At 46.6% G+C, this 27,738-nt stretch overlaps 1 protein-coding gene across 1 annotated transcript in view; it reads right to left on the reverse strand.

Annotated features, from left to right (window-relative positions):
• Positions 1-1,941: 1,941 nt before the first annotated feature.
• The window catches only part of LOC120061418 (plexin A3-like), a 169,897-nt gene continuing 144,100 nt past the window's right edge, over positions 1,942-27,738 (reverse strand). The window contains exons 23-32 of the mRNA XM_039011213.1: positions 24,977-25,043; positions 23,025-23,171; positions 6,543-6,702; positions 5,131-5,234; positions 4,895-4,991; positions 3,498-3,688; positions 3,187-3,356; positions 2,552-2,764; positions 2,308-2,458; positions 1,942-2,037 (exon numbers count right to left, since the gene is read on the reverse strand). Coding sequence (XP_038867141.1) covers positions 1,942-2,037; positions 2,308-2,458; positions 2,552-2,764; positions 3,187-3,356; positions 3,498-3,688; positions 4,895-4,991; positions 5,131-5,234; positions 6,543-6,702; positions 23,025-23,171; positions 24,977-25,043 — 1,396 coding nt within the window. The remainder of the gene's footprint in view (positions 2,038-2,307; positions 2,459-2,551; positions 2,765-3,186; positions 3,357-3,497; positions 3,689-4,894; positions 4,992-5,130; positions 5,235-6,542; positions 6,703-23,024; positions 23,172-24,976; positions 25,044-27,738) is intronic.

Raw genomic sequence — 27,738 nt, forward strand, 5'->3', positions numbered from 1 at the left:
GGTCCTGTGTGTGAATTGGCATTGAAAAGACTCTTGCAACTGTGTTAGAGACTTGACATATACAGTATACCTGTAGTACAGAGGACATCAACTTTGTTCAGGTATGTTCAGTCAAACACTGTACAAAGCAAGAGATTTCATTCTTATGTAAAATGAAAATAAATATGAAATAAATAAAGGCAAAACAATAAATACTTAATCGTTGGAGAGGACTGAACTCAGAACCATCATGTAAATGTACTCAAATAATATTCAGGTATAAGCCTACCAGACTGTATTTCCTCCCAGCAGAGAGAGGGGACATGGGAGTGTACACAGTAAGCTGCTGTACCACCACTGAAAAATACAGATCTTCTACTGTCTGTCGTGGAAGGAGTCAACACAGAAAATGGGCATTTACCATCTGATCAGAACCTACAGATCGGCCTACTGCTACTGGCTCTATGGGACCGTAGGGTAAACAGAATGAAGGATGAAGGTCTCCAGGGTTGAAAATCAGTATTCAAACCAGTAACCTCTCTCTTCTTCTGAACAGTGCTTAGTATGGTAATGTTAACATAGGCAGCAAATAGAGGCATTTTTCCCCATAAACTACCATGGATGACCTACCAGAAGTCAACTCACATACACATAAGCAAGTATTTTATTTAGACAGCATTTAAAACATAAAAATCTATACTGTTATCCCGTCTGTTGTGTTTGGTGTTGCGTTACACATTATGTTCAAGCTGTCATTTGTAATAATGGCAAACATCGGGAAGAGAAAGACGATTTTCACAGAATGATTATCGTAAGACAGAGAGTCTCTAACGGAACTGTGTTTTTTTGGTGTGTAATCTAATGAAACATGGCTTGCTGTTTTATTACTAGACCTATTGCTGTTAACGGATCAACTACTTTTAGGATGTTTGATATGGGTTATAAAGGTTGTTTCCACGACAGCAGTAGCCCTGAGTTCTGGACGGGAACCTCTGGGACCCTGACAGATCAGATTCACAGTGGAGCAGACTAAAACAATGATCTGAGTACAATTAGCTGGACAGTTACTAGGGTGGAACGTCCATGAGGAAAGGGCTTCACTTCCTGCTTGACTGCAACACAAAAAGGCAAGTTTTAAAACTCTGGACTCTGAGCCATCAGCTAACATCCATTTGGCCCGAATAAAAAATAAATAAATAAAAGAAAAAGGCGCTTTGTAGCTATGGCATTTGAGAGACGAGGGGGATGGCCACCCCTCAGCCCCAACACGCCCCTCAATTTCTCACTTAATCAGGCCCCTGATGCTTCTAGAATTTGGTGTCTTTTGGCCATACACTGCCTCCATCACGTACTGGCATTGAACCTCCAACCCTAACACAACAAAACAGAGCCTCAAGGCTTTCCTTTGGGGCCAAGAGGTTATAGTCTACTACTTGTACCATACCATACATGTGGTAAGACCCATACATTTCAAGATCAAATCTACAGTCCACACCTAAATGTTACTTTTCAGCATTTTGTACAATTATTATCGCAGACCAAAAGCTACTCTTCCCATGGCACTAGCTTGGCAGTTCAGCACAGTTTCCAAGGCAACTTACTGTATGCCTCTATTGGAATGTATCTGGTAGTTATCCACAGCAGTCCTCTTCCATTAGATTAGGCAGTTACTAGAGTCTGCCATTGAAAAGGCCAGTGTGGAGAAAAAAACAACTCAGAATGTCTCACTGGCAATGGCAGGTAGAGGTTTGAGGGAGTGAGGATATTGGGCACAGAATCTGGTCTGTAGACATTGGGCTCAATGTGCTGTGGTTCGTTGTGTTGATTGTCCAGTGTCTTATGTCCTCCTTCTTAATTGCACAAGCTGTGGATGCTCCAACACAGGTCCGTTCACCAGTTCAACCAAACCCCCATTTCCCCCTTCTCTTCCCGACCCCTGCCCCCCTGTTGCATCCTCTGTCCTCAGCTGCTGCCCGACATCAGGTTAATGGCTTGTTCCAGTTTGTGTCGCAGCTTGTGTTTGCGGCAGTACCCATCCCTGTCTAGTGCGGTCAAAATCTGAACAGAAAAGTGAGATCATTTTTCCCCTCAACATTAACAACTGTTTATTGCATTACATTTAGGTATCAGTGTAAAAAAAAATCCTGTTGATTTTACGGTAACTAAATGGTAACATACTGTATTATATTTAAAAAAGTAACTTACAGGTAGGTAACTGACTACCAGTAAGTTACTGTAAAATACAACAAGATTTTATTTCAGTGTACATTAAGTACACTTTTACAATATGAGGTCAAATAAAGCACAGAGTTGGTCCGTGTCTCTTACCTCCTCTTTGTACTTGTTGATGTAGAAGTAGAGCTCACTGAGAGCACTGAGAGTGTTGAACTCGGTGCCATGGAGACGAGACTGCTCCACCAGATAGGCCTCCATGTCCTGGTCACTGATGGTAGGCATCTTACTGATATCTCTGTAGTACCTGACACAAGCAAAGAGACACAAGAGCGCTCAGTGTTAGACTCTTTGAGAGAGAAATGAAATATGACAGCAAATAAGGTAACTGAAAGTGTACCTCTCCACCCAGCTCTTGTAGTTGGGGATGTCTTTAGCGTACAGCAGCTTGTTGGAGGGAGAGTCCTTGCCCAGACGGTGTTCGGAGGTGGAGCAGGAGTCCATGAAGGTCTGGGCCACCACAGACAGACAGGCGTCTGTGATGCTGCTCTTATGGATGTCAAACACAAACTGGGGGTTCTTGATCACGTTTACCCAGAACCGCAGAGGCAGACTGTCAGACAGAGAGAAAGGAGAGAAAAAGAGAGAGGAAGAAAAAGATTGGGACCATTATAGGTGAATCTCAGAGTTACAGTTGCTATTGAAGTGTCACTTGATGCAATAGTTGACAATCCAAAATACAGATTTTAAAAACGACTCATATAGAGTTTATATTATGGGCTTAAAAAAAGAAGACACCTGTACCATGTCAGATGCAGAGTTGAAATGTATTCCATTTTGAGTTTGCATCCCAATATTACACCTTATATACACCACAGAAGACTGAAATATAACAAAAACCGTTTGACATAGAAACACCAGATGTTCTGCATATTTTTTAATAATGTCTATTAATTATGAAATTATGAACAATATTAATAACATTCCACCCATGAGTCCACTAGAGGGCAGCTATAAGGAACACTCTGTGCTTACCAGTTGCTCTTCCAGGTGTGGCGGACATCAGGGTCAGTGATCTGCCTCTTATCGGCCTGCTCGTCCAGGAAGTCAAACATGTACTTGATGGCCAGAGGGAGGGCACTCCCGCGGTGGGCCGTGCTGAACACCGTCTCAAAAAGGTCATCCACAAACTTCTGCAGAGTTCCCTGTATGGTGATCAGACAAGCGGTGTTAACACAGAGTCCAAGATAGGAATGTGTGCCTGGCAACAATACATTATCATGACACATTATGAGACAATCCACGAAAATACAGAGTTCAATCAACAGACTACAACGAGAAGAGACCTTGGTGGCCAGTAGGCGGGTGAGATAGATCTCAGACACCATCTTGCTGCCGCGGTCGCCCTCCCGTTGGTCAGCATGCTCGTGATTCTTGACCAGGTGCCAAAGCTTGGTGCCAGTCTCCTGGTCAGGGGTGATCATGGGGGCCCGGGAGCGCAGGCTGTCTGGGCTGCTGGACGTCCTCAGGAGACTCTCTGGAAACACAACAACACAGATACTGTAGGAGGCTGGGCTTTCATACAGTAAGTATGGAAAAACTGAAAGGGTCATTAATACGTACCATAACGGCTAAGAGGGGTTCATTAATACATACCATAACGGCTAAGAGAGGTTCATTAATACGTACCATAACGGCTAAGAGAGGTTCATTAATACATACCATAACGGCTAAGAGAGGTTCATTAATACATACCATAACGGCTCAGAGAGATTCATTAATACGTACCATAATGGCTAAGAGAGGTTCATTAATACGTACCATAATGGCTAAGAGAGGTTCATTAATACGTACCATAACGGCTCAGAGAGGTTCAATAAAACGTACCATAACGGCTAAGAGGGGTTCATTAATACGTACCATAACGGCTAAGAGAGGTTCATTAATACGTACCATAACGGCTAAGAGAGGTTCATTAATACATACCATAACGGCTAAGAGAGGTTCATTAATACATACCATAACGGCTCAGAGAGATTCATTAATACGTACCATAATGGCTAAGAGAGGTTCATTAATACGTACCATAATGGCTAAGAGAGGTTCATTAATACGTACCATAACGGCTCAGAGAGGTTCAATAAAACGTACCATAACGGCTAAGAGGGGTTCATTAATACGTACCATAACGGCTCAGAGGTTCATTAATACGTACCATAACGGCTAAGAGAGGTTCATTAATACGTACCATAACGGCTCAGAGAGGTTCATTAACACGTACCATAACGGCTAAGAGGGGTTCATTAATACGTACCATAACGGCTAAGAGAGGTTCATTAATACGTACCATAACGGCTCAGAGAGGTTCATTAATACGTACCATAACGGCTAAGAGAGGTTAATTAATACGTACCATAACGGCTCAGAGAGGTTCATTAATACGTACCATAACGGCTAAGAGAGGTTCATTAATACGTACCATAACGGCTAAGAGGGGTTCAATAAAACGTACCATAACGGCTCAGAGAGGTTCATTAATACGTACCATAACGGCTCAGAGAGGTTCATTAATACATACCATAACGGCTAAGAGAGGTTCATTAATACGTACCATAACGGCTAAGAGAGGTTCATTAATACGTACCATAACGGGTAAGAGAGGTTCATTAATACGTACCATAACGGCTAAGAGAGGTTCATTAATACATACCATAACGGCTCAGAGAGGTTCATTAATACGTACCATAACGGCTCAGAGAGCGGGTGAATGTAAAAGAGTTGGCGATGTTATAGGCAGAGACCTGCTTCTGGACCAGGGCTACCAAAGACCCATCTGCCACCTGTAGGTGGAGGAGGAGAGAGATCTTTAAATCATCTATCATCAAATGAAGGACCATCAATTTGACTGTATTCATCTTTGTGTCTGAGAAATGTGGATGAGTATTATGTGGATGTGTCCAGCTGGTGATGCTGTCTGACCTGGTAGTGGGCCAGGGTGTTGAGCCTCTTCCAGTCACTCTCAATCTTTGTGGTGACGTCCTCATCTTGAAGGATAATTCTAGTCAGTCTTCCTTGTCGCCACTCTGTGAGGACGGAAAACAACAACAACAGAAGATTGGTTTGGGCTATGATCCGTATCTTTAGTTTCAGCGGGGAATAACTATTAGCCAATGTTGCAATTAGTTACAGTAAAACCTTCACAGTAATAAAGAAAACCTTCACATGCAGGGTCCCCACTGTAAACATGTAGCCTCTGTAGCCTACGAGGCTGTTATTACCATAGACGCGTGTTTCTTAAGAGGCTGTTATTACCATAGACCCGTGTTTCTTAAGAGGCTGTTATTACCATAGACCCGTGTTTCTTAAGAGGCTGTTATTACCATAGACCCGTGTTTCTTAAGAGGCTGTTATTACCATAGACCCGTGTTTCTTAAGAGGCTGTTATTACCATAGACCCGTGTTTCTTAAGAGGCTGTTATTACCATAGACCCGTGTTTCTTAAGAGGCTGTTATTACCATAGACCCGTGTTTCTTAAGAGGCTGTTATTACCATAGACCCGTGTTTCTTAAGAGGCTGTTATTACCATAGACCCGTGTTTCTTAAGAGGCTGTTATTACCATAGACCCGTGTTTCTTAAGAGGCTGTTATTACCATAGACCCGTGTTTCTTAAGAGGCTGTTATTACCATAGACCCGTGTTTCTTAAGAGGCTGTTATTACCATAGACCCGTGTTTCTTAAGAGGCTGTTATTACCATAGACCCGTGTTTCTTAAGAGGCTGTTATTACCATAGACCCGTGTTTCTTAAGAGGCTGTTATTACCATAGACCCGTGTTTCTTAAGAGGCTGTTATTACCATAGACCCGTGTTTCTTAAGAGGCTGTTATTACCATAGACCCGTGTTTCTTAAGAGGCTGTTATTACCATAGACCCGTGTTTCTTAAGAGGCTGTTATTACCATAGACCCGTGTTTCTTAAGAGGCTGTTATTACCATAGACCCGTGTTTCTTAAGAGGCTGTTATTACCATAGACCCGTGTTTCTTAAGAGGCTGTTATTACCATAGACCCGTGTTTCTTAAGAGGCTGTTATTACCATAGACCCGTGTTTCTTAAGAGGCTGTTATTACCATAGACCCGTGTTTCTTAAGAGGCTGTTATTACCATAGACCCGTGTTTCTTAAGAGGCTGTTATTACCATAGACCCGTGTTTCTTAATCCTGGTCCTGGATTTCTTTTTGGGGGGGGCGTTACACCTTTCCCCCCAAAATAATCCAAGCTTGTTGATGAGTTGATCATTTGAATTAGCTGTGTAGTGCTAGACCCCTTTGTGCCCCCGGACCAGGATTAAGAAACACTTCTATAGACATCCATATATACAGTAGGTTCTTACCAAGGTCCATATCATCAGCCTGGGGTCTCTGGGAGTAGGAGATGCCCTTGTACACAGCGTCCAGCAGCTTGTCCTTCACCTGAGTGACCGTGTCACAGTTCAGCACCTTCACCGGGACCTCCGTGCCTGCCTCTCCCTCCGGAGGGATACACATCAGAGTCTGGGGAGAGAGAAACCACAGAGCTGTTAGTACTAGAGAGGGACTATCTGAGGAGAGAGAGAACCCACAGAGCTGTCAGTACTAGAGAGGGACTATCTGAGGAGAGAGAGAACCCACAGAGCTGTTAGTACTAGAGAGGGACTATCTGAGGAGAGAGAGAACCCACAGAGCTGTTAGTACTAGAGAGGGACTATCTGAGGAGAGAGAGAAACCACAGAGCTGTCAGTACTAGAGAGGGACTATCTGAGGAGAGAGAGAACCCACAGAGCTGTCAGTACTAGAGAGGGACTATCTGGAGAGAGAGAAACCACAGAGCTGTCAGTATTAGAGAGGGACTATCTGAGGAGAGAGAGAAACCACAGAGCTGTCAGTACTAGAGAGGGACTATCTGGAGAGAGAAACCACAGAGCTGTTAGTACTAGAGAGGGACTATCTGGAGAGAGAAACCACAGAGCTGTCAGTACTATAGAGGGACTATCTGGGGAGAGAGAAACCACAGAGCTGTCAGTACTAGAGAGGGACTATCTGAGGAGAGAGAGAAACCACAGAGCTGTCAGTACTAGAGAGGGACTATCTGGAGAGAGAGAAACCACAGAGCTGTCAGTACTAGAGAGGGACTATCTGAGGGGAGAGAAACCACAGAGCTGTTAGTACTAGAGAGGGACTATCTGGAGAGAGAAACCACAGAGCTGTCAGTACTAGAGAGGGACTATCTGGAGAGAGAGAAACCACAGAGCTGTCAGTACTAGAGAGGGACTATCTGGAGAGAGAGAAACCACAGAGCTGTCAGTACTAGAGAGGGACTATCTGAGGAGAGAGAAACCACAGAGCTGTCAGTACTAGAGAGGGACTATCTGGAGAGAGAGAAACCACAGAGCTGTTAGTACTAGAGGGACTATCTGGAGAGAGAGAGAAACCACAGAGCCGTCAGTACTAGAGAGGGACTATCTGAGGAGAGAGAAACCACAGAGCTGTCAGTACTAGAGAGGGACTATCTGGAGAGAGAGAGAAACCACCGAGCTGTTAGTACTAGAGAGGGACTATCTGGAGAGAGAGAGAAACCACAGAGCTGTTAGTACTAGAGAGGGACTATCTGAGGGGAGAGAAACCACAGAGCTGTCAGTACTAGAGAGGGACTATCTGGAGAGAGAGAAACCACAGAGCTGTTAGTACTAGAGAGGGACTATCTGAGGAGAGAGAGAACCCACAGAGCTGTTAGTACTAGAGAGGGACTATCTGAGGAGAGAGAGAACCCACAGAGCTGTCAGTACTAGAGAGGGACTATCTGGAGAGAGAAACCACAGAGCTGTTAGTACTAGAGTTAGTACTAGAGAGGGACTATCTGGGGAGAGAGAAACCACAGAGCTGTTAGTACTAGAGAGGGACTATCTGGAGAGAGAGAGAGAAACCACAGAGCTGTCAGTACTAGAGAGGGACTCTCTGGGGAGAGAGAAACCACAGAGCTGTTAGTACTAGAGAGGGACTATCTGGAGAGAGAGAGAAACCACAGAGCTGTCAGTACTAGAGAGGGACTATCTGAGGAGAGAAACCACAGAGCTGTCAGTACTAGAGAGGGACTATCTGAGGAGAGAAACCACAGAGCTGTCAGTACTAGAGAGGGACTATCTGGGGAGAGAGAAACCACAGAGCTGTTAGTACTAGAGAGGGACTATCTGGAGAGAGAGAAACCACAGAGCTGTCAGTACTAGAGAGGGACTATCTGAGGAGAGAAACCACAGAGCTGTCAGTACTAGAGAGGGACTATCTGAGGGGAGAGAAACCACAGAGCTGTCAGTACTAGAGAGGGACTATCTGGAGAGAGAGAAACCACAGAGCTGTTAGTACTAGAGAGGGACTATCTGGGGAGAGAAACCACAGAGCTGTCAGTACTAGAGAGGGACTATCTGGAGAGAGAAGCCACCGAGCCGTCAGTACTAGAGAGGGACTATCTGAGGAGAGAGAAAAACCACAGAGCTGTTAGTACTAGAGAGGGACTATCTGGGGAGAGAAACCACAGAGCTGTTAGTACCAGAGAGGGACTATCTGAGGAGAGAAACCACAGAGTTGTCAGTACTAGAGAGGGACTATCTGGAGAGAGAGAGAAACCACAGAGCTGTTAGTACTAGAGAGGGACTATCTGGGGAGAGAGAAACCACAGAGCTGTCAGTACTAGAGAGGGACTATCTGTAGAGAGAGAGAAACCACAGAGCTGTCAGTACTAGAGAGGAACTATCTGGGGAGAGAAACCATAGAGCTGTCAGTACTAGAGAGGGACTATCTGGAGAGAGAGAGAAACCACAGAGCTGTCAGTACTAGAGAGGGACTATCTGGAGAGAGAGAGAAACCACAGAGCTGTCAGTACTAGAGAGGGACTATCTGGAGAGAGAGAGAAACCACAGAGCTGTCAGTACTAGAGAAGGACTATCTGGAGAGAGAGAAACCACAGAGCTGTCAGTACTAGAGAGGGACTATCTGGGGAGAGAGAAACCACTGAGCTGTTAGTACTAGAGAAGGACTATCTGAGGAGAGAAACCACAGAGCTGTCAGTACTAAGAGAGGGACTATCTGAGGAGAGAGAAACCACAGAGCTGTCAGTACTAGAGAGGGACTATCTGGAGAGAGAGAAACCACAGAGCTGTCAGTACTAGAGAGGGACTATCTGGAGAGAGAGAGAAACCACAGAGCTGGTTAGTACTAGAGAGGGACTATCTGGAGAGAGAGAAACCACAGAGCTGTTAGTACTAGAGAGGGACTATCTGAGAGAGAGAAACCACAGAGCTGTCAGTACTAGAGAGGGACTATCTGGAGAGAGAGAAACCACAGAGCTGTCAGTATAAGAGGGACTATCTGAGGAGAGAGAACCACAGAGCTGTCAGTACTAGAGGGGACTATCTGGGAGAGAGAGACCACAGAGCTGTCAGACTAGAGAGGGACTATCTGAGGAGAGAGAGAACCACAGAGCTGTTAGTATAAGAGGGACTATCTGGGGAGAGAAACCACGAGGCTGTTAGTACTAGAGAGGGACTATCTGAGGAGAGAGAGAACCACAGAGCTGTTCAGTACTAGAGAGGGACTATCTGAGGAGAGAGAGAAACCCACAGAGCTGTTAGTACTAGAGAGGGACTATCTGAGAGAGAGAGAAAACCACAGAGCTGTAGTACTAGAGAGGGACTATCTGGGAGAGAGAGAACCCACAGAGCTGTCGTACTAGAGAGGGACTATCTGAGAGAGAGAACCACAGAGCTGTCAGTACTAGAGAGGGACTATCTGAGGAGAGGAGAACCACAGAGCTGTCTACTAGAGAGGGACTATCTGGAGAGAGAAACCACAGAGCTGTTAGTACTAGAGAGGGACTATCTGGAGAGAGAAACCACAGAGCTGTCAGTACTAGAGAGGGACTATCTGGAGGAGAGAGAACCACAGAGCTGTCAGTACTAGAGAGGGACTATCTCGAGGAGAGAGAGAAGCCACAGAGCCTTCAGTACTAGAGAGGGACTATCTGAGGAGAGAGAGAAACCACAGAGCTGTTAGTACTAGAGAGGGACTATCTGGGGAGAGAAACCACAGAGCTGTTAGTACTAGAGAGGGACTATCTGAGGAGAGAAACCACAGAGTTGTCAGTACTAGAGAGGGACTATCTGGAGAGAGAGAGAAACCACAGAGCTGTCAGTACTAGAGAGGGACTATCTGGAGAGAGAGAAACCACAGAGCTGTCAGTACTAGAGAGGGACTATCTGAGGAGAGAGAAACCACAGAGCTGTCAGTACTAGAGAGGGACTATCTGGAGAGAGAGAAACCACAGAGCTGTTAGTACTAGAGGGACTATCTGGAGAGAGAGAGAAACCACAGAGCCGTCAGTACTAGAGAGGGACTATCTGAGGAGAGAGAAACCACAGAGCTGTCAGTACTAGAGAGGGACTATCTGGAGAGAGAGAGAAACCACCGAGCTGTTAGTACTAGAGAGGGACTATCTGGAGAGAGAGAGAAACCACAGAGCTGTTAGTACTAGAGAGGGACTATCTGAGGGGAGAGAAACCACAGAGCTGTCAGTACTAGAGAGGGACTATCTGGAGAGAGAGAAACCACATAGCTGTTAGTACTAGAGAGGGACTATCTGAGGAGAGAGAGAACCCACAGAGCTGTTAGTACTAGAGAGGGACTATCTGAGGAGAGAGAGAACCCACAGAGCTGTCAGTACTAGAGAGGGACTATCTGGAGAGAGAAACCACAGAGCTGTTAGTACTAGAGTTAGTACTAGAGAGGGACTATCTGGGGAGAGAGAAACCACAGAGCTGTTAGTACTAGAGAGGGACTATCTGGAGAGAGAGAGAGAAACCACAGAGCTGTCAGTACTAGAGAGGGACTCTCTGGGGAGAGAGAAACCACAGAGCTGTTAGTACTAGAGAGGGACTATCTGGAGAGAGAGAGAAACCACAGAGCTGTCAGTACTAGAGAGGGACTATCTGAGGAGAGAAACCACAGAGCTGTCAGTACTAGAGAGGGACTATCTGAGGAGAGAAACCACAGAGCTGTCAGTACTAGAGAGGGACTATCTGGGGAGAGAGAAACCACAGAGCTGTTAGTACTAGAGAGGGACTATCTGGAGAGAGAGAAACCACAGAGCTGTCAGTACTAGAGAGGGACTATCTGAGGAGAGAAACCACAGAGCTGTCAGTACTAGAGAGGGACTATCTGAGGGGAGAGAAACCACAGAGCTGTCAGTACTAGAGAGCGACTATCTGGAGAGAGAGAAACCACAGAGCTGTTAGTACTAGAGAGGGACTATCTGGGGAGAGAAACCACAGAGCTGTCAGTACTAGAGAGGGACTATCTGGAGAGAGAAGCCACCGAGCCGTCAGTACTAGAGAGGGACTATCTGAGGAGAGAGAAAAACCACAGAGCTGTTAGTACTAGAGAGGGACTATCTGGGGAGAGAAACCACAGAGCTGTTAGTACCAGAGAGGGACTATCTGAGGAGAGAAACCACAGAGTTGTCAGTACTAGAGAGGGACTATCTGGAGAGAGAGAGAAACCACAGAGCTGTTAGTACTAGAGAGGGACTATCTGGGGAGAGAGAAACCACAGAGCTGTCAGTACTAGAGAGGGACTATCTGTAGAGAGAGAGAAACCACAGAGCTGTCAGTACTAGAGAGGAACTATCTGGGGAGAGAAACCATAGAGCTGTCAGTACTAGAGAGGGACTATCTGGAGAGAGAGAGAAACCACAGAGCTGTCAGTACTAGAGAGGGACTATCTGGAGAGAGAGAGAAACCACAGAGCTGTCAGTACTAGAGAGGGACTATCTGGAGAGAGAGAGAAACCACAGAGCTGTCAGTACTAGAGAAGGACTATCTGGAGAGAGAGAAACCACAGAGCTGTCAGTACTAGAGAGGGACTATCTGGGGAGAGAGAAACCACTGAGCTGTTAGTACTAGAGAAGGACTATCTGAGGAGAGAAACCACAGAGCTGTCAGTACTAGAGAGGGACTATCTGAGGAGAGAGAAACCACAGAGCTGTCAGTACTAGAGAGGGACTATCTGGAGAGAGAGAAACCACAGAGCTGTCAGTACTAGAGAGGGACTATCTGGAGAGAGAGAGAAACCACAGAGCTGTTAGTACTAGAGAGGGACTATCTGGAGAGAGAGAAACCACAGAGCTGTTAGTACTAGAGAGGGACTATCTGGAGAGAGAGAAACCACAGAGCTGTCAGTACTAGAGAGGGACTATCTGGAGAGAGAGAAACCACAGAGCTGTCAGTACTAGAGAGGGACTATCTGAGGAGAGAGAAACCACAAAGCTGTCAGTACTAGATAGGGATAATCTGGAGAGAGAAGCCACAGAGCCGTCAGTACTAGAGAGGGACTATCTGAGGAGAGAGAGAAACCACAGAGCTGTTAGTACTAGAGAGGGACTATCTGGGGAGAGAAACCACAGAGCTGTTAGTACTAGAGAGGGACTATCTGAGGAGAGAAACCACAGAGCTGTCAGTACTAGAGAGGGACTATCTGAGGGGAGAGAAACCACAGAGCTGTCAGTACTAGAGAGGGACTATCTGGAGAGAGAGAAACCACAGAGCTGTTAGTACTAGAGAGGGACTATCTGGGGAGAGAAACCACAGAGCTGTCAGTACTAGAGAGGGACTATCTGGAGAGAGAAGCCACAGAGCCGTCAGTACTAGAGAGGGACTATCTGAGGAGAGAGAGAAACCACAGAGCTGTTAGTACTAGAGGGGGACTATCTGGGGAGAGAAACCACAGAGCTGTTAGTACTAGAGAGAGACTATCTGGAGAGAGAGAGAAACCACAGAGCTGTTAGTACTAGAGAGGGACTATCTGGGGAGAGAAAAACCACAGAGCTGTTAGTACTAGAGAGGGACTATCTGGGGAGAGAGAAACCACAGAGCTGTTAGTACTAGAGAGGGACTATCTGGGGAGAGAGAAACCACAGAGCTGTCAGTACTAGAGAGGGACTATCTGGAGAGAGAGAGAAACCACAGAGCTGTCAGTACTAGAGAGGGACTATCTGGAGAGAGAGAAACCACAGAGCCGTCAGTACTAGAGAGGGACTATCTGGGGAGAGAGAAACCACAGAGCTGTCAGTACTAGAGAGGGACTATCTGAGGAGAGAGAAACCAGAGCTGTCAGTACTAGAGAGGGACTATCTGGAGAGAGAGAGAAACCACAGAGCTGTCAGTACTAGAGAGGGACTATCTGAGGAGAGAGAAACCACAGAGCTGTCAGTACTAGAGAGGGACTATCTGGGGAGAGAGAGAAACCACAGAGCTGTTAGTACTAGAGAGGGACTATCTGAGGAGAGAAACCACAGAGCTGTCAGTACTAGAGAGGGACTATCTGTAGACAGAGAGAAACCACAGAGCTGTCAGTACTAGAGAGGAACTATCTGGGGAGAGAAACCATAGAGCTGTCAGTACTAGAGAGGGACTATCTGGAGAGAGAGAGAAACCACAAAGCTGTTAGTACTAGACAGGGACTATCTGGGGAGAGAAACCACAGAGCTGTTAGTACTAGAGAGGGACTATCTGGGGAGAGAAACCACAGAGCTGTTAGTACTAGAGAGGGACTATCTGGGGAGAGAGAAACCACAGAGCTGTTACTACTAGAGAGGGACTATCTGGGGAGAGAGAAACCACAGAGCTGTCAGTACTAGAGAGGGACTATCTGGAGAGAGAGAGAAATCACAGAGCTGTCAGTACTAGAGAGGGACTATCTGGAGAGAGAGAGAAACCACAGAGCTGTCAGTACTAGAGAGGGACTATCTGGAGAGAGAGAAACCACAGAGCCGTCAGTACTAGAGAGGGACTATCTGGGGAGAGAGAAACCACAGAGCTGTCAGTACTAGAGAGGGACTATCTGGAGAGAGAGAAACCACAGAGCTGTTAGTACTAGAGAGGGACTATCTGGGGAGAGAGAAACCACAGAGCTGTTAGTACTAGAGAGGGACTATCTGGGGAGAGAAACCACAGAGCTGTCAGTACTAGAGAGGGACTATCTGAGGAGAGAGAAACCAGAGCTGTCAGTACTAGAGAGGGACTATCTGGAGAGAGAGAGAAACCACAGAGCTGTCAGTACTAGAGAGGGACTATCTGGGGAGAGAGAGAAACCACAGAGCTGTTAGTACTAGAGAGGGACTATCTGGGGAGAGAGAAACCACAGAGCTGTCAGTACTAGAGAGGGACTATCTGGGGAGAGAAACCACAGAGCTGTTAGTACTAGAGAGGGACTATCTGGGGAGAGAAACCACAGAGGTGTCAGTACTAGAGAGGGACTATCTGGAGAGAGAGAGAAACCACAGAGCTGTCAGTACTAGAGAGGGACTATCTGGAGAGAGAGAAACCACAGAGCTGTCAGTACTAGAGAGGGACTATCTGGAGAGAGAGAGAAACCACAGAGCTGTCAGTACTAGAGAGGGGCTATCTGAGGAGAGAGAGAGAAACCACAGAGCCGTCAGTACTAGAGAGGGACTATCTGGAGAGAGAAACCACAGAGCTGTTAGTACTAGAGAGGGACAATCTGGAGAGAGAGAGAAACCACAGACCTGTCAGTACTAGAGAGGGACTATCTGGAGAGAGAGAGAAACCACAGACCTGTCAGTACTAGAGAGGGACTATCTGGGGAGAGAGAAACCACAGAGCTGTCAGTACTAGAGAGGGACTATCTGGGGAGAGAGAGAAATCACAGAGCTGTTAGTACTAGAGAGGGACTATCTGGGGAGAGAAACCACAGAGCTGTCAGTACTAGAGAGGGACTATCTGAGGAGAGAGAAACCACAGAGCTGTCAGTACTAGAGAGGGACTATCTGGAGAGAGAGAGAAACCACAGAGCTGTCAGTACTAGAGAGGGACTATCTGAGGAGAGAGAGAGAAACCATAGAGCTGTCAGTACTAGAGAGGGACTATCTGAGGAGAGAGAGAGAAACCACAGAGCTGTCAGTACTAGAGAGGGACTATCTGGAGAGAGAGAAACCACAGAGCTGTCAGTACTAGAGAGGGACTATCTGGGGAGAGAAATCACAGAGCTGTCAGTACTAGAGAGGGACTATCTGAGGAGAGAAACCACAGAGCTGTCAGTACTAGAGAGGGACTATCTGGAGAGAGAGAAACCACAGAGCTGTCAGTACTAGAGAGGGACTATCTGGAGAGAGAGAAACCACAGAGCCGTCAGTACTAGAGAGGGACTATCTGAGGAGAGAGAGAAACCACAGAGCCGTCAGTACTAGAGAGGGACTATCTGAGGAGAGAGAGAAACCACAGAGCCGTCAGTACTAGAGAGGGACTATCTGAGGAGAGAGAGAAACCACAGAGCCGTCAGTACTAGAGAGGGACTATCTGGAGAGAGAGAGAAACTACAGAGCCGTCAGTACTAGAGAGGGACTATCTGGAGAGAGAGAGAAACCACAGAGCCGTCAGTGCTAGAGAGGGACTATCTGGAGAGAGAGAGAAACCACAGAGCTGTCAGTACTAGAGAGGGACTATCTGGAGAGAGAAACCACAGAGCTGTCAGTACTAGAGAGGGACTATCTGAGGAGAGAGAAACCACAGAGCTGTCAGTACTAGAGAGGGACTATCTGGAGAGAGAAACCACAGAGCTGTTAGTACTAGAGAGGGACTATCTGGGGAGAGAGAAACCACAGAGCTGTTAGTACTAGAGAGGGACTATCTGGGGAGAGAGAAACCACAGAGCTGTCAGTACTAGAGAGGGACTATCTGGAGAGAGAGAAACCACAGAGCTGTCAGTACTAGAGAGGGACTATCTGGAGAGAGAGAAGCCACAGAGCTGTCAGTACTAGAGAGGGACTATCTGAGGAGAGAGAGAAACCACAGAGCTGTTAGTACTAGAGAGGGACTATCTGGGGAGAGAAACCACAGAGCTGTTAGTACTAGAGAGGGACTATCTGAGGAGAGAAACCACAGAGTTGTCAGTACTAGAGAGGGACTATCTGGAGAGAGAGAGAAACCACAGAGCTGTTAGTACTAGAGAGGGACTATCTGGGGAGAGAGAAACCACAGAGCTGTCAGTACTAGAGAGGGACTATCTGGAGAGAGAGAGAAGCCACAGAGCCGTCAGTACTAGAGAGGGACTATCTGAGGAGAGAGAGAGAAACCATAGAGCTGTCAGTACTAGAGAGGGACTATCTGAGGAGAGAGAAGCCACAGAGCCTTCAGTACTAGAGAGGGACTATCTGAGGAGAGAGAGAAACCACAGAGCTGTTAGTACTAGAGAGGGACTATCTGGGGAGAGAAACCACAGAGCTGTTAGTACTAGAGAGGGACTATCTGAGGAGAGAAACCACAGAGTTGTCAGTACTAGAGAGGGACTATCTGGAGAGAGAGAGAAACCACAGAGCTGTTAGTACTAGAGAGGGACTATCTGGGGAGAGAGAAACCACAGAGCTGTCAGTACTAGAGAGGGACTATCTGGAGAGAGAGAGAAACCACAGAGCTGTCAGTACTAGAGAGGGACTATCTGGAGAGAGAGAGAAACCACAGAGCTGTCAGTACTAGAGAGGGACTATCTGGAGAGAGAGAAACCACAGAGCCGTCAGTACTAGAGAGGGACTATCTGGGGAGAGAAACCACAGAGCCGTCAGTACTAGAGAGGGACTATCTGAGGAGAGAGAAACCACAGAGCTGTCAGTACTAGAGAGGGACTATCTGAGGAGAGAGAGAAACCACAGAGCCGTCAGTACTAGAGAGGGACTATCTGGAGAGAGAGAAACCACAGAGCTGTTAGTACTAGAGAGGGACTATCTGGAGAGAGAGAGAAACTACAGAGCCGTCAGTACTAGAGAGGGACTATCTGGAGAGAGAGAAACCACAGAGCCGTCAGTACTAGAGAGGGACTATCTGGAGAGAGAGAGAAACCACAGAGCCGTCAGTACTAGAGAGGGACTATCTGGAGAGAGAGAGAACCACAGAGCTGTCAGTACTAGAGAGGGACTATCTGGAGAGAGAGAGAAACCACAGAGCTGTCAGTACTAGAGGGACTATCTGAGGAGAGAGAAACCACAGAGCTGTCAGTACTATAGAGGGACTATCTGGAGAGAGAGAGAAACCACAGAGCTGTCAGTACTAGAGAGGGACTATCTGAGGAGAGAGAGAGAAACCACAGAGCTGTCAGTACTAGAGAGGGACTATCTGAGGAGAGAGAGAGAAACCACAGAGCTGTCAGTACTAGAGAGGGACTATCTGGAGAGAGAGAAACCACAGAGCTGTTAGTACTAGAGAGGGACTATCTGGAGAGAGAGAAACCACAGAGCTGTTAGTACTAGAGAGGGACTATCTGGGGAGAGAAACCACAGAGCTGTCAGTACTAGAGAGGGACTATCTGAGGAGAGAAACCACAGAGCCGTCAGTACTAGAGAGGGACTATCTGGAGAGAGAGAAACCACAGAGCCGTCAGTACTAGAGAGGGACTATCTGGAGAGAGAGAGAAACCACAGAGCTGTCAGTACTAGAGAGGGACTATCTGAGGAGAGAGAAACCACAGAGCTGTCAGTACTAGAGAGGGACTATCTGGAGAGAGAAACCACAGAGCTGTTAGTACTAGAGAGGGACTATCTGGGGAGAGATAAACCACAGAGCTGTTAGTACTAGAGAGGGACTATCTGGAGAGAGAGAAACCACAGAGCTGTCAGTACTAGAGAGGGACTATCTGGAGAGAGAGAAACCACAGAGCTGTCAGTACTAGAGAGGGACTATCTGGAGAGTGAGAAACCACAGAGCTGTCAGTACTAGAGAGGGACTATCTGGAGAGAGAGAAACCACAGAGCTGTCAGTACTAGAGAGGGACTATCTGGGGAGAGAGAAACCACAGAACTGTTAGTACTAGAGAGGGACTATCTGGAGAGAGAGAAACCACAGAGCCGTCAGTACTAGAGAGGGACTATCTGGAGAGAGAGAGAAACCACAGAGCCGTCAGTACTAGACAGGACTATTAGAGAGGGACAGGACTACTAGAGAGGGACAGGACTACTAGAGAGGGACAGGACTACTAGAGGGGGACAGGACTACTAGAGGGGGACAGGACTACTAGAGAGGGACAGGACTACTAGAGGGGGACAGGACTACTAGAGGGGGACAGGACTACTAGAGAGGGACAGGACTACTAGAGGGGGACAGGACTACTAGAGAGGGACAGGACTACTAGAGAGGGACAGGACTACTAGAGAGGGACAGGACTACTAGAGAGGGACAGGACTACTAGAGGGGGACAGGACTACTAGAGAGGGACAGGACTACTAGAGAGGGACAGGACTACTAGAGAGGGACAGGACTACTAGAGGGGGACAGGACTACTAGAGAGGGACAGGACTACTAGAGAGGGACAGGACTACTAGAGAGGGACAGGACTACTAGAGGGGGACAGGACTACTAGAGAGGGACTACTAGAGAGGGACAGGACTATTAGAGAGGGACAGGACTACTAGAGAGGGACAGGACTACTAGAGAGGGACAGGACTACTAGAGAGGGACAGGACTACTAGACAGGACTACTAGAGAGGGACAGGACTATTAGAGAGGGACAGGACTACTAGAGAGGGACAGGACTACTAGAGAGGGACAGGACTACTAGACAGGACTACTAGAGAGGGACAGGACTATTAGAGAGGGACAGGACTACTAGAGAGGGACAGGACTACTAGAGAGGGACAGGACTACTAGAGGGGGACAGGACTACTAGAGGGGGACAGGACTACTAGAGCACTGCACTGAGTCTCTTTAAAGGGGTATTCTTCCAGTTAAAGAGAGAGAGAGATTTAGACTGCAATTTCCTCAGGTGTTTGTTTTTCATGAATCACTTTAAATGCTATTTTATCAATAGTCTCCCCCAGAGATATGAACTGCATTGTCGATAATGAAGATTTGATCTGTTTGAAGAAAATCAGTGACGACTACAAGCGATCTGGAGGACACATTTTTTAGCCATCCTCGGGTCAATAGAAAACTGACAGAGGACATTGATTTAACTACAAACAAAGATTTATATGACACAACGTGCCATAGTTAAAAGGAGGAGATTGAGGATTGAGAGCAAACACATAATATATTTGACCCGTTCTGGCACCCCTTCACAGCTCAGCCAGTCACAATATAGAGAAGTCAGGCTCTATTTGGTAAAGTGTCATTATAACCAATTGAGATGTATTCAGCCTCATTTGCAACTTGCATTGACACATTAACAAACATAAATTACTGGTGTCAGAATGAGGCCATCCTCTGAATTCCTATACAAACTCTACACAGTGACTATCCTAGCTCATAGATTCTGTATTGTCTACTGGTTAACGTCTTTCTGTAAACTAGTGTGCCATGTTGCTATGTCAGTATTGCCAGACGGTAAACAATGATTTGCTGCAGGCCTGACGGGGTTTCTGTGTGTTCAGCACTATTTACTCTAGAGCAGAGGTGTCAAACATACTGCCTGCAGGCCAAATCCGTCTCGCGAGGCAGGGAGTCCAATCCGGCCCACGGGTGTTTTGAAAATGACTAAAACCAAATAAAATGATGAATGATAATGGACCTACATTCATACAGTTTCTTGACTGTGTCCAGCTCGCTAATAATCACTGAAATGCTAGACAATCAGGGAGCATCAAAACATCCAAAACAGATGGGTAGAGGACTATTTTCTGCACATTTTGACAGCGAGGAAATATAACCCATTTTCAGTGCGGCCCTCCGGACCTCGTTGAAGACCGAATGCGGCTCCCAGGGCAAAACACATTTTACACCTCTGCTCTCGAGGAATCCCGACTAATGGAAAAGCATTGATTCTAATTTATACACAATCTACAACTAGATGCCATTAAATGACCTATGTTGCCTCTTGAAAAAACCAAGGTGCAGTATCCATCCAAAAAGGTCAAAGGTTGTGACCAGAGAGGAGAGAGATCCTTCTAATGTATTTATATACTGGGCATGTACACGCCGTGCTGCCAGTCCATATACAGTCATGAGGAGACCTTTGGTGCGTTAATCAGGTGATTAGTACAGTATGCAGCTGGCACATGGTACAACAGACATCTGTACCACTGTCACTCACTGATCATTAGCAAAGTACATTTCCTTCCATGCACCTGAAATAGTTAATAAGTGGGGCATTTGTGATTAAAAACCAATTACACAGCAAATTATAGGAATTCTCAAGAAACAGGACAATCCTTGTCCAAGGTCCAAGGTCAAGCAAGGTTCTGGACATGGGATGATTTTTGGCGTCTTGGAGGTAAAAGCGTATCTATCCGATCTGAGAATCTACGGTTCATTGGTCCACTTTACAGTACTTTAAAGTATCAGGTCTGAATATCCAATACTGCAGTACTTCCCTGTAAAGTTGCCGGTCTTGGTCAAAGCCATTAAAAGGGATACAAGAGATAACAGTGAATGATAGTTATCGATAGTGTGTACAGATGCCCACACACATATAGATAACAGAGCCTCCCTCCCATCATCCCTAGGTAGTAAGGATTAGGAGTGATATGGAAGCAGGGGGCATAAAGCCACCCTATTCGCTTTATGTAGCCCCGCCCCACCTATTTGCCTTATGTAGCCCCGCCCCACCTATTTGCCTTATGTAGCCCCGCCCCACCTATTTGCCTTACGTAGCCCCGCCCCACCTATTTGCCTTATGTAGCCCCGCCCCACCTATTTGCCTTATGTAGCCCCGCCCCACCTATTTGCCTTATGTAGCCCCGCCCCCCCTATTAGCCTTATGTAGCCCCGCCCCACCTATTTGCCTTATGTAGCCCCGCCCCGCCCCACCTATTTGCCTTATGTAGTCCCGCCCCACCTATTTGCCGTATGTAGCCCCGCCCCACCCATTTGCCGTATGTAGCCCCGCCCCACCTATTCACCTTATGTAGCCCCGCCCCACCTATTCGCCTTATGTAGCCCCGCCCCACCTATTGGCCTTATGTAGCCCCGCCCCACCTATTGGCCTTATGTAGCCCCGCCCCACCTATTGGCCTTATGTAGCCCCGCCCCACCTATTGGCCTTATGTAGCCCCGCCCCACCTATTGGCCTTATGTAGCCCCGCCCCACCTATTGGCCTTATGTAGCCCCGCCCCACCTATTTGCCTTATGTAGCCCCGCCCCACCTATTTGCCTTATGTAGCCCCGCCCCACCTATTTGCCTTATGTAGCCCCGCCCCACCTATTTGCCTTATGTAGCCCCGCCCCACCTATTTGCCTTATGTAGCCCCGCCCCACCTATTTGCCTTATGTAGCCCCGCCCCACCTATTTGCCTTATGTAGCCCCGCCCACCTACTTGCCTTATGTAGCCCCGTCCCACCTATTTGCCTTATGTAGCCCCGCCCCACCTATTTGCCTTATGTAGCCCCGCCCACCTATTAGCCTTATGTAGCCCCGCCCCACCTATTTGCCTTATGTAGCCCCGCCCCACCTGTTAGCCTTATGTAGCCCCGCCCCACCTGTTAGCCTTATGTAGCCCCGCCCCACCTGTTTGCCTTATGTAGCCCCGCCCACCTATTTGCCTTATGTAGCCCCGCCCACCTATTTGCCTTATGTAGCCCCGCCCCACCTATTTGCCTTATGTAGCCCCGCCCACCTATTTGCCTTATGTAGCCCCGCCCACCTATTTGCCTTATGTAGCCGCAAAGACTGGTTTTCAAAACATTGCTGTTGTAAAATCTTCCCCCTGTTCATCCAATTATTGTGACAGCCTCGTACTGAACATATAATGCTTGTCATGTTGATTGATTTTAGGATTTTGGGCAGTTCTGTCAGTGTGAAACTATCAAGCTCTCAACTAAAAGTACCACTTTTGCATGCGCTTGCGTCGTGCGAATGTTGCTGGAAATAGAAGCACAATTGCAACTAACTCGCCGCGATCACCGTGACGTTCCAGAATAAGGTGAATAGCGTTGTCCTGTACTGAAGATCCCCTAGGGCCAGAGATAGAGAGCTCCTCCGGGAGCATTTGCCTATATAGAGCTAATTTCTGTGACATCTGCTAATCTGTCTACCGATCCCTCTGAAAGAGGCAGAGATGACCCTGTCCTGAGTTGATGCTGCAGTGTTGTACCAGCCGTGTGGTCGCATGGGGAGTGACGAATGGCCTCGGAAGCAGGCAGTATACAGCTGATTCATCGAGAAGTTGAGTGGTGGGAGTGGGCGCGCTAGCATTGCATCCTACCAAGTCAGCGTATTGCTATTTTTCCATATAAATAATTTATATGAGGATATATTTGGAGAATTCCTGTACTGTTTTGATGTTTCATTCGCCAATCTTGGGTGTGACGCTTTTATGTGGAAGTCAATGGGTTGCTGACGGTGAGTAAATCATTAATTGTTCAAGTGTAGTATTTCCTGGCAGTACTGCTTGGCCGCCTCGTTGGGGAGAGAGAGCGATGTGGTGGGAAGGGTTTGTTTTATTGGCAGACAATAAATTGCTTGATTTGTTTGAATCATTAGTGGCCCGCAGCAGGTCAGTGTGTGATTGAGTGCTGAGTAGGTTCGTTCCATCAGCGATACCTCACCCATATAGCCCCGTCTCCTACCACTGCCTACACTGAGATCCCACAGCCAATGAGGGAGCCAAGGCCCACCTCACTTCCTTAGTAACGTGTCAGGTGATTTGCATGGCAAAGCCTGCTAAACATTCTCCCACCTGTTTGTTTTGCCTCTTGAGCCACATTAAGTGAGAATCAGTACATGGATTGATCTTGCTGCCCTGGGACTGGGAGGGTTGGCTCCATTGCACAACACTCATATCAAACAGGAGACTGGTGTGAGAGAGGAGGTGTGTGTTTCTGTGTGTATGTGGAGGAGGGTCCTTCCTCACCAGCTGTTTGTAGTCAATCTGCTGGCGGATGAGCTTGTCCTCACTGAGGGAGTAGCGCGCCTCTCCTGTGATGGCGTCTATAGGCCCCTTCTCCATCTGCTGCTTGATGGCACAGAACAGCATGAACAGAGGCTCCCCAGCACACTCCTGAGAGAGAGAGAGAGAGAGAGAGAGAGAGAGAGAGAGAGAGAGAGAGAGAGAGAGAGAGAGAGAGAGAGAGAGAGAGAGAGAGAGAGGCGCAGGGGGCAGAGGGAGAGACAGTAAAAGTGGAAGAGGGAGGGAGTAACTGAGTGTGAAAAGGGGAGAGGAATAGGCAATCACATCCCTTTCAGTGAGGAAGTTACCAATTACCCACTTACAGGGTTTGATGACTAACCAGTGATACTGTGGGAACACTATTATTTAGTTCTTAGGGACGATTCTTTTGACATCATTAATTACAATGTGTCATCCTGAGTCTCAAGCTGCTTGGACACAGAGGGGCCTTCAAGCCCAGACACAGAGGGGCCTTCAAGCTCAGACACAGAGGGGCCTTCAAGCTCAGACACAGAGGGGCCTTCAAGCTCAGACACAGAGGGGCCTTCAAGCTCAGACACAGAGGACGATTGACCCATCTACCAGGCTTCTAAATCATGCTGCCAGTAACCAAATGGAACCAATACCCAGTAACCAAATCCATACTCAAAAAACAGAAACCTCAAAACCCACAAATGGCCCCCAATTGTCCAATGTAAGTAAGACATAGAGAGTTTAAGCAGGATTCAGTAATACTGATTGTTCATGCTAGGATGTCCATGCTCTTCTGCATTTCATGTTCTTCTGTGGTTTTAATAATCTGTACAGTCGAGGTGACATCACACTTAACATCATAACTACAGGTTCCAAGTTACTCTCCAGAATGTTGTCTCAGTTCAAAACCAGTCAAACGAGAGTAACGAACAAGTAGATTCTATATTTTTCCAGACCATGTCCAATGAGATGAAATCCTCAATAATTTGTTGTTCACTTAAGGGATTTATGTTGAACATGCTAACTTGCTATTTTCTTCGGTTTTGAGAACGTCATAAATCTTAACAAGGCATTACATTTGTTATTTAATAAGAAACTCTACAACCATTATCTTCACCAATAATATCTACCCTCAGGTAATGAAAACCCACATTAAAATATATATTTTGGTTAATTTAGTGACAAACCTGGCTATGAAAGATGAATATTGCTATGCAAGCTGAATATAAATATGTGGAAGCCAATCCAGAATAGAGGTTTAAGTAGGGCTTGTGGAAACATTTCAGGGTAATTACTTGGGGAGGCTGGGAAGATGGCCAGAACACTTTAACATCTGCACTGATGTAACTTAAATATAATTGGTGGCCATCCAGAGCTACATTCCAAGAGGCATTTCAGGCCTGAACTCACAATGGGCCTGATGTTCTTGTCCTTAACGTGAATGGCCATTTTAATCCAATCCCAGAGTAACACAGGAGAAGCTTATGGTCAGGAAGAACACAGAAAGGGCATTTTGGGTGGTGGGGAGCACCTGACAGGATGTGGTTAGACAAAATTACCACAACTGCCCCCAGAGTGATTCTCCGATACAGTTCACACTGTGGCCGTGCTGTGTGCTGCGGTCACACAGGGTGAGAATAAACAGTACCAGGACCATAATTAGCCAAATAACCCCACCTCAGAAATATAATTACAACTCGCACATTACACTAATAATAGCAATTAACGATAATTTCACAGAATTTCTGGTAACAAAATTAGAACGGGTACAGAATACACTACACACTGTTGCTATGGGCTACTGGTGTTTCAGCCAAACAACAGGCCTTTTGTGAACAAATCACAAGCATCAATCTTCTGCTAAGTATCCGAATCTCTCTGCTCTGAACCTCAATTAACCCTATGTTAGAAAAACTATCTGAGCACCATTAAAACTGCCTTACCTTGAGGAAGCGATGCAGCAGGAACGTAAACCAGTTGGTGAGCATCTTCTCAGCCACCGACTCCGTCCTTCAGGAGAGATGAGACACCGGTCAGATTCAACAACATGTGTATGAGTAGAGCAAAGTGCTAGTGAGGGAGTGAGAGGAGAGCCCTCAGCCTGTGTCTCTACAAGTAAGTAGCCTCACTGTGTGGCCTAGGGTGGTGAAGTGATCTATACCGCTGCCTAGGGTGGTGTAGTGATCTATACCGCTGCCTAGGGTGGTGTAGTGATCTATACCGCTGCCTAGGGTGGTGTAGTGATCTATACCGCTGCCTAGGGTGGTGTAGTGATCTATACCGCTGCCTAGGGTGGTGTAGTGATCTAAACCGCTGCCTAGGGTGGTGTAGTGATCTATACCGCTGCCTAGGGTGGTGTAGTGATCTAAACCGCTGCCTAGGATGGTGTAGTGATCTATACCGCTGCCTAGGGTGGTGTAGTGATCTATACCGCTGCCTAGGGTGGTGTAGTGATCTATACCGCTGCCTAGGGTGGTAGTGATCTAAACCGCTGCCTAGGGTGGTGGAGTGATTTAAACCACTGCCTCCAGATCACATAATATACCGCTGCAGCATGGGTTTAATATACCACTGCAGCATGGGTTTACTATAACGCTGCAGCATGGGTTTAATATAACACTGCAGCATGGGTTTAATATACCGCTGCAGCATGGGTTTAATACACCGCTGCAGCATGGGTTTAATATAACGCTGCAGCATGGGTTTAATATACCGCTGCAGCATGGGTTTAATATACCGCTGCAGCATGGGTTTAATATACCGCTGCAGCATGGGTTTAATATACCGCTGCAGCATGGGTTTAATATAACACTGCAGCATGGGTTTAATACACCGCTGCAGCATGGGTTTAATATAATGCTGCAGCATGGGTTTAATATACCGCTGCAGCATGGGTTTAATATAACACTGCAGCATGGGTTTAATACACCGCTGCAGCATGGGTTTAATATACTGCTGCAGCATGGGTTTAATACACCGCTGCAGCATGGGTTTAATATAACGCTGCAGCATGGGTTTAATATACCGCTGCAGCATGGGTTTAATATAACACTGTAGCATGGGTTTAATATACAGCTGCAGCATGGGTTTAATATACCGCTGCAGCATGGGTTTAATATACCGCTGCAGCATGGGTTTAATATAACACTGCAGCATGGGTTTAATATACAGCTGCAGCATGGGTTTAATATACAGCTGCAGCATGGGTTTAATATAACACTGCAGCATGGGTTTAATATACAGCTGCAGCATGGGTTTAATATACCGCTGCAGCATGGGTTTAATATACCGCTGCAGCATGGGTTTAATATACCGCTGCAGCATGGGTTTAATACACCGCTGCAGCATGGGTTTAATACACCGCTGCAGCATGGGTTTAATATACCGCTGCAGCATGGGTTTAATATAACGCTGCAGCATGGGTTTAATATAACACTGCAGCATGGGTTTAATACACCGCTGCAGCATGGGTTTAATACACCGCTGCAGCATGGGTTTAATATAACACTGCAGCATGGGTTTAATATAACGCTGCAGCATGGGTTTAATATAACGCTGCAGCATGGGTTTAATATACCACTGCAGCATGGGTTTAATATAATGCTGCAGCATGGGTTTAATATACTGCTGCAGCATGGGTTTAATATACCGCTGCAGCATGGGTTTAATATACCGCTGCAGCACGGGTTTAATATACCGCTGCAGCACGGGTTTAATATAACGCTGCAGCATGGGTTTAATATACCGCTGCAGCATGGGTTTAATATAACACTGCAGCATGGGTTTAATATACCGCTGCAGCATGGGTTTAATATACCGCTGCAGCATGGGTTTAATATACCGCTGCAGCATGGGTTTAATATACCGCTGCAGCATGGGTTTAATATAACACTGCAGCATGGGTTTAATATAACGCTGCAGCATGGGTTTAATATACCGCTGCAGCATGGGTTTAATATACCGCTGCAGCACGGGTTTAATATAACACTGCAGCATGGGTTTAATATACCGCTGCAGCATGGGTTTAATATACCGCTGCAGCATGGGTTTAATACACCGCTGCAGCATGGGTTTAATATAACACTGCAGCATGGGTTTAATATAACACTGCAGCATGGGTTTAATATACCGCTGCTGCATGGGTTTAATATACTGCTGCAGCATGGGTTTAATATAACACTGCAGCATGGGTTTAATATACCGCTGCAGCATGGGTTTAATATAACACTGCAGCATGGGTTTAATATACCGCTGCAGCATGGGTTTAATATAACACTGCAGCATGGGTTTAATATAACACTGCAGCATGGGTTTAATATAACACTGCAGCATGGGTTTAATATACCGCTGCAGCATGGGTTTAATATAACACTGCAGCATGGGTTTAATATACCGCTGCAGCATGGGTTTAATATAACACTGCAGCATGGGTTTAATATACCGCTGCAGCATGGGTTTAATATACCGCTGCAGCATGGGTTTAATATACCGCTGCAGCATGGGTTTAATACACCGCTGCAGCATGGGTTTAATATAATGCTGCAGCACGGGTTTAATATACCGCTGCAGCATGGGTTTAATATAACACTGCAGCACGGGTTTAATATACCGCTGCAGCACGGGTTTAATATAACACTGCAGCATGGGTTTAATATACCGCTGCAGCATGGGTTTAATATACCGCTGCAGCATGGGTTTAATATAA

Source organism: Salvelinus namaycush, chromosome 16, assembly GCF_016432855.1.
Source record: "Salvelinus namaycush isolate Seneca chromosome 16, SaNama_1.0, whole genome shotgun sequence".
Lineage (NCBI taxonomy): Eukaryota > Metazoa > Chordata > Actinopteri > Salmoniformes > Salmonidae > Salvelinus > Salvelinus namaycush.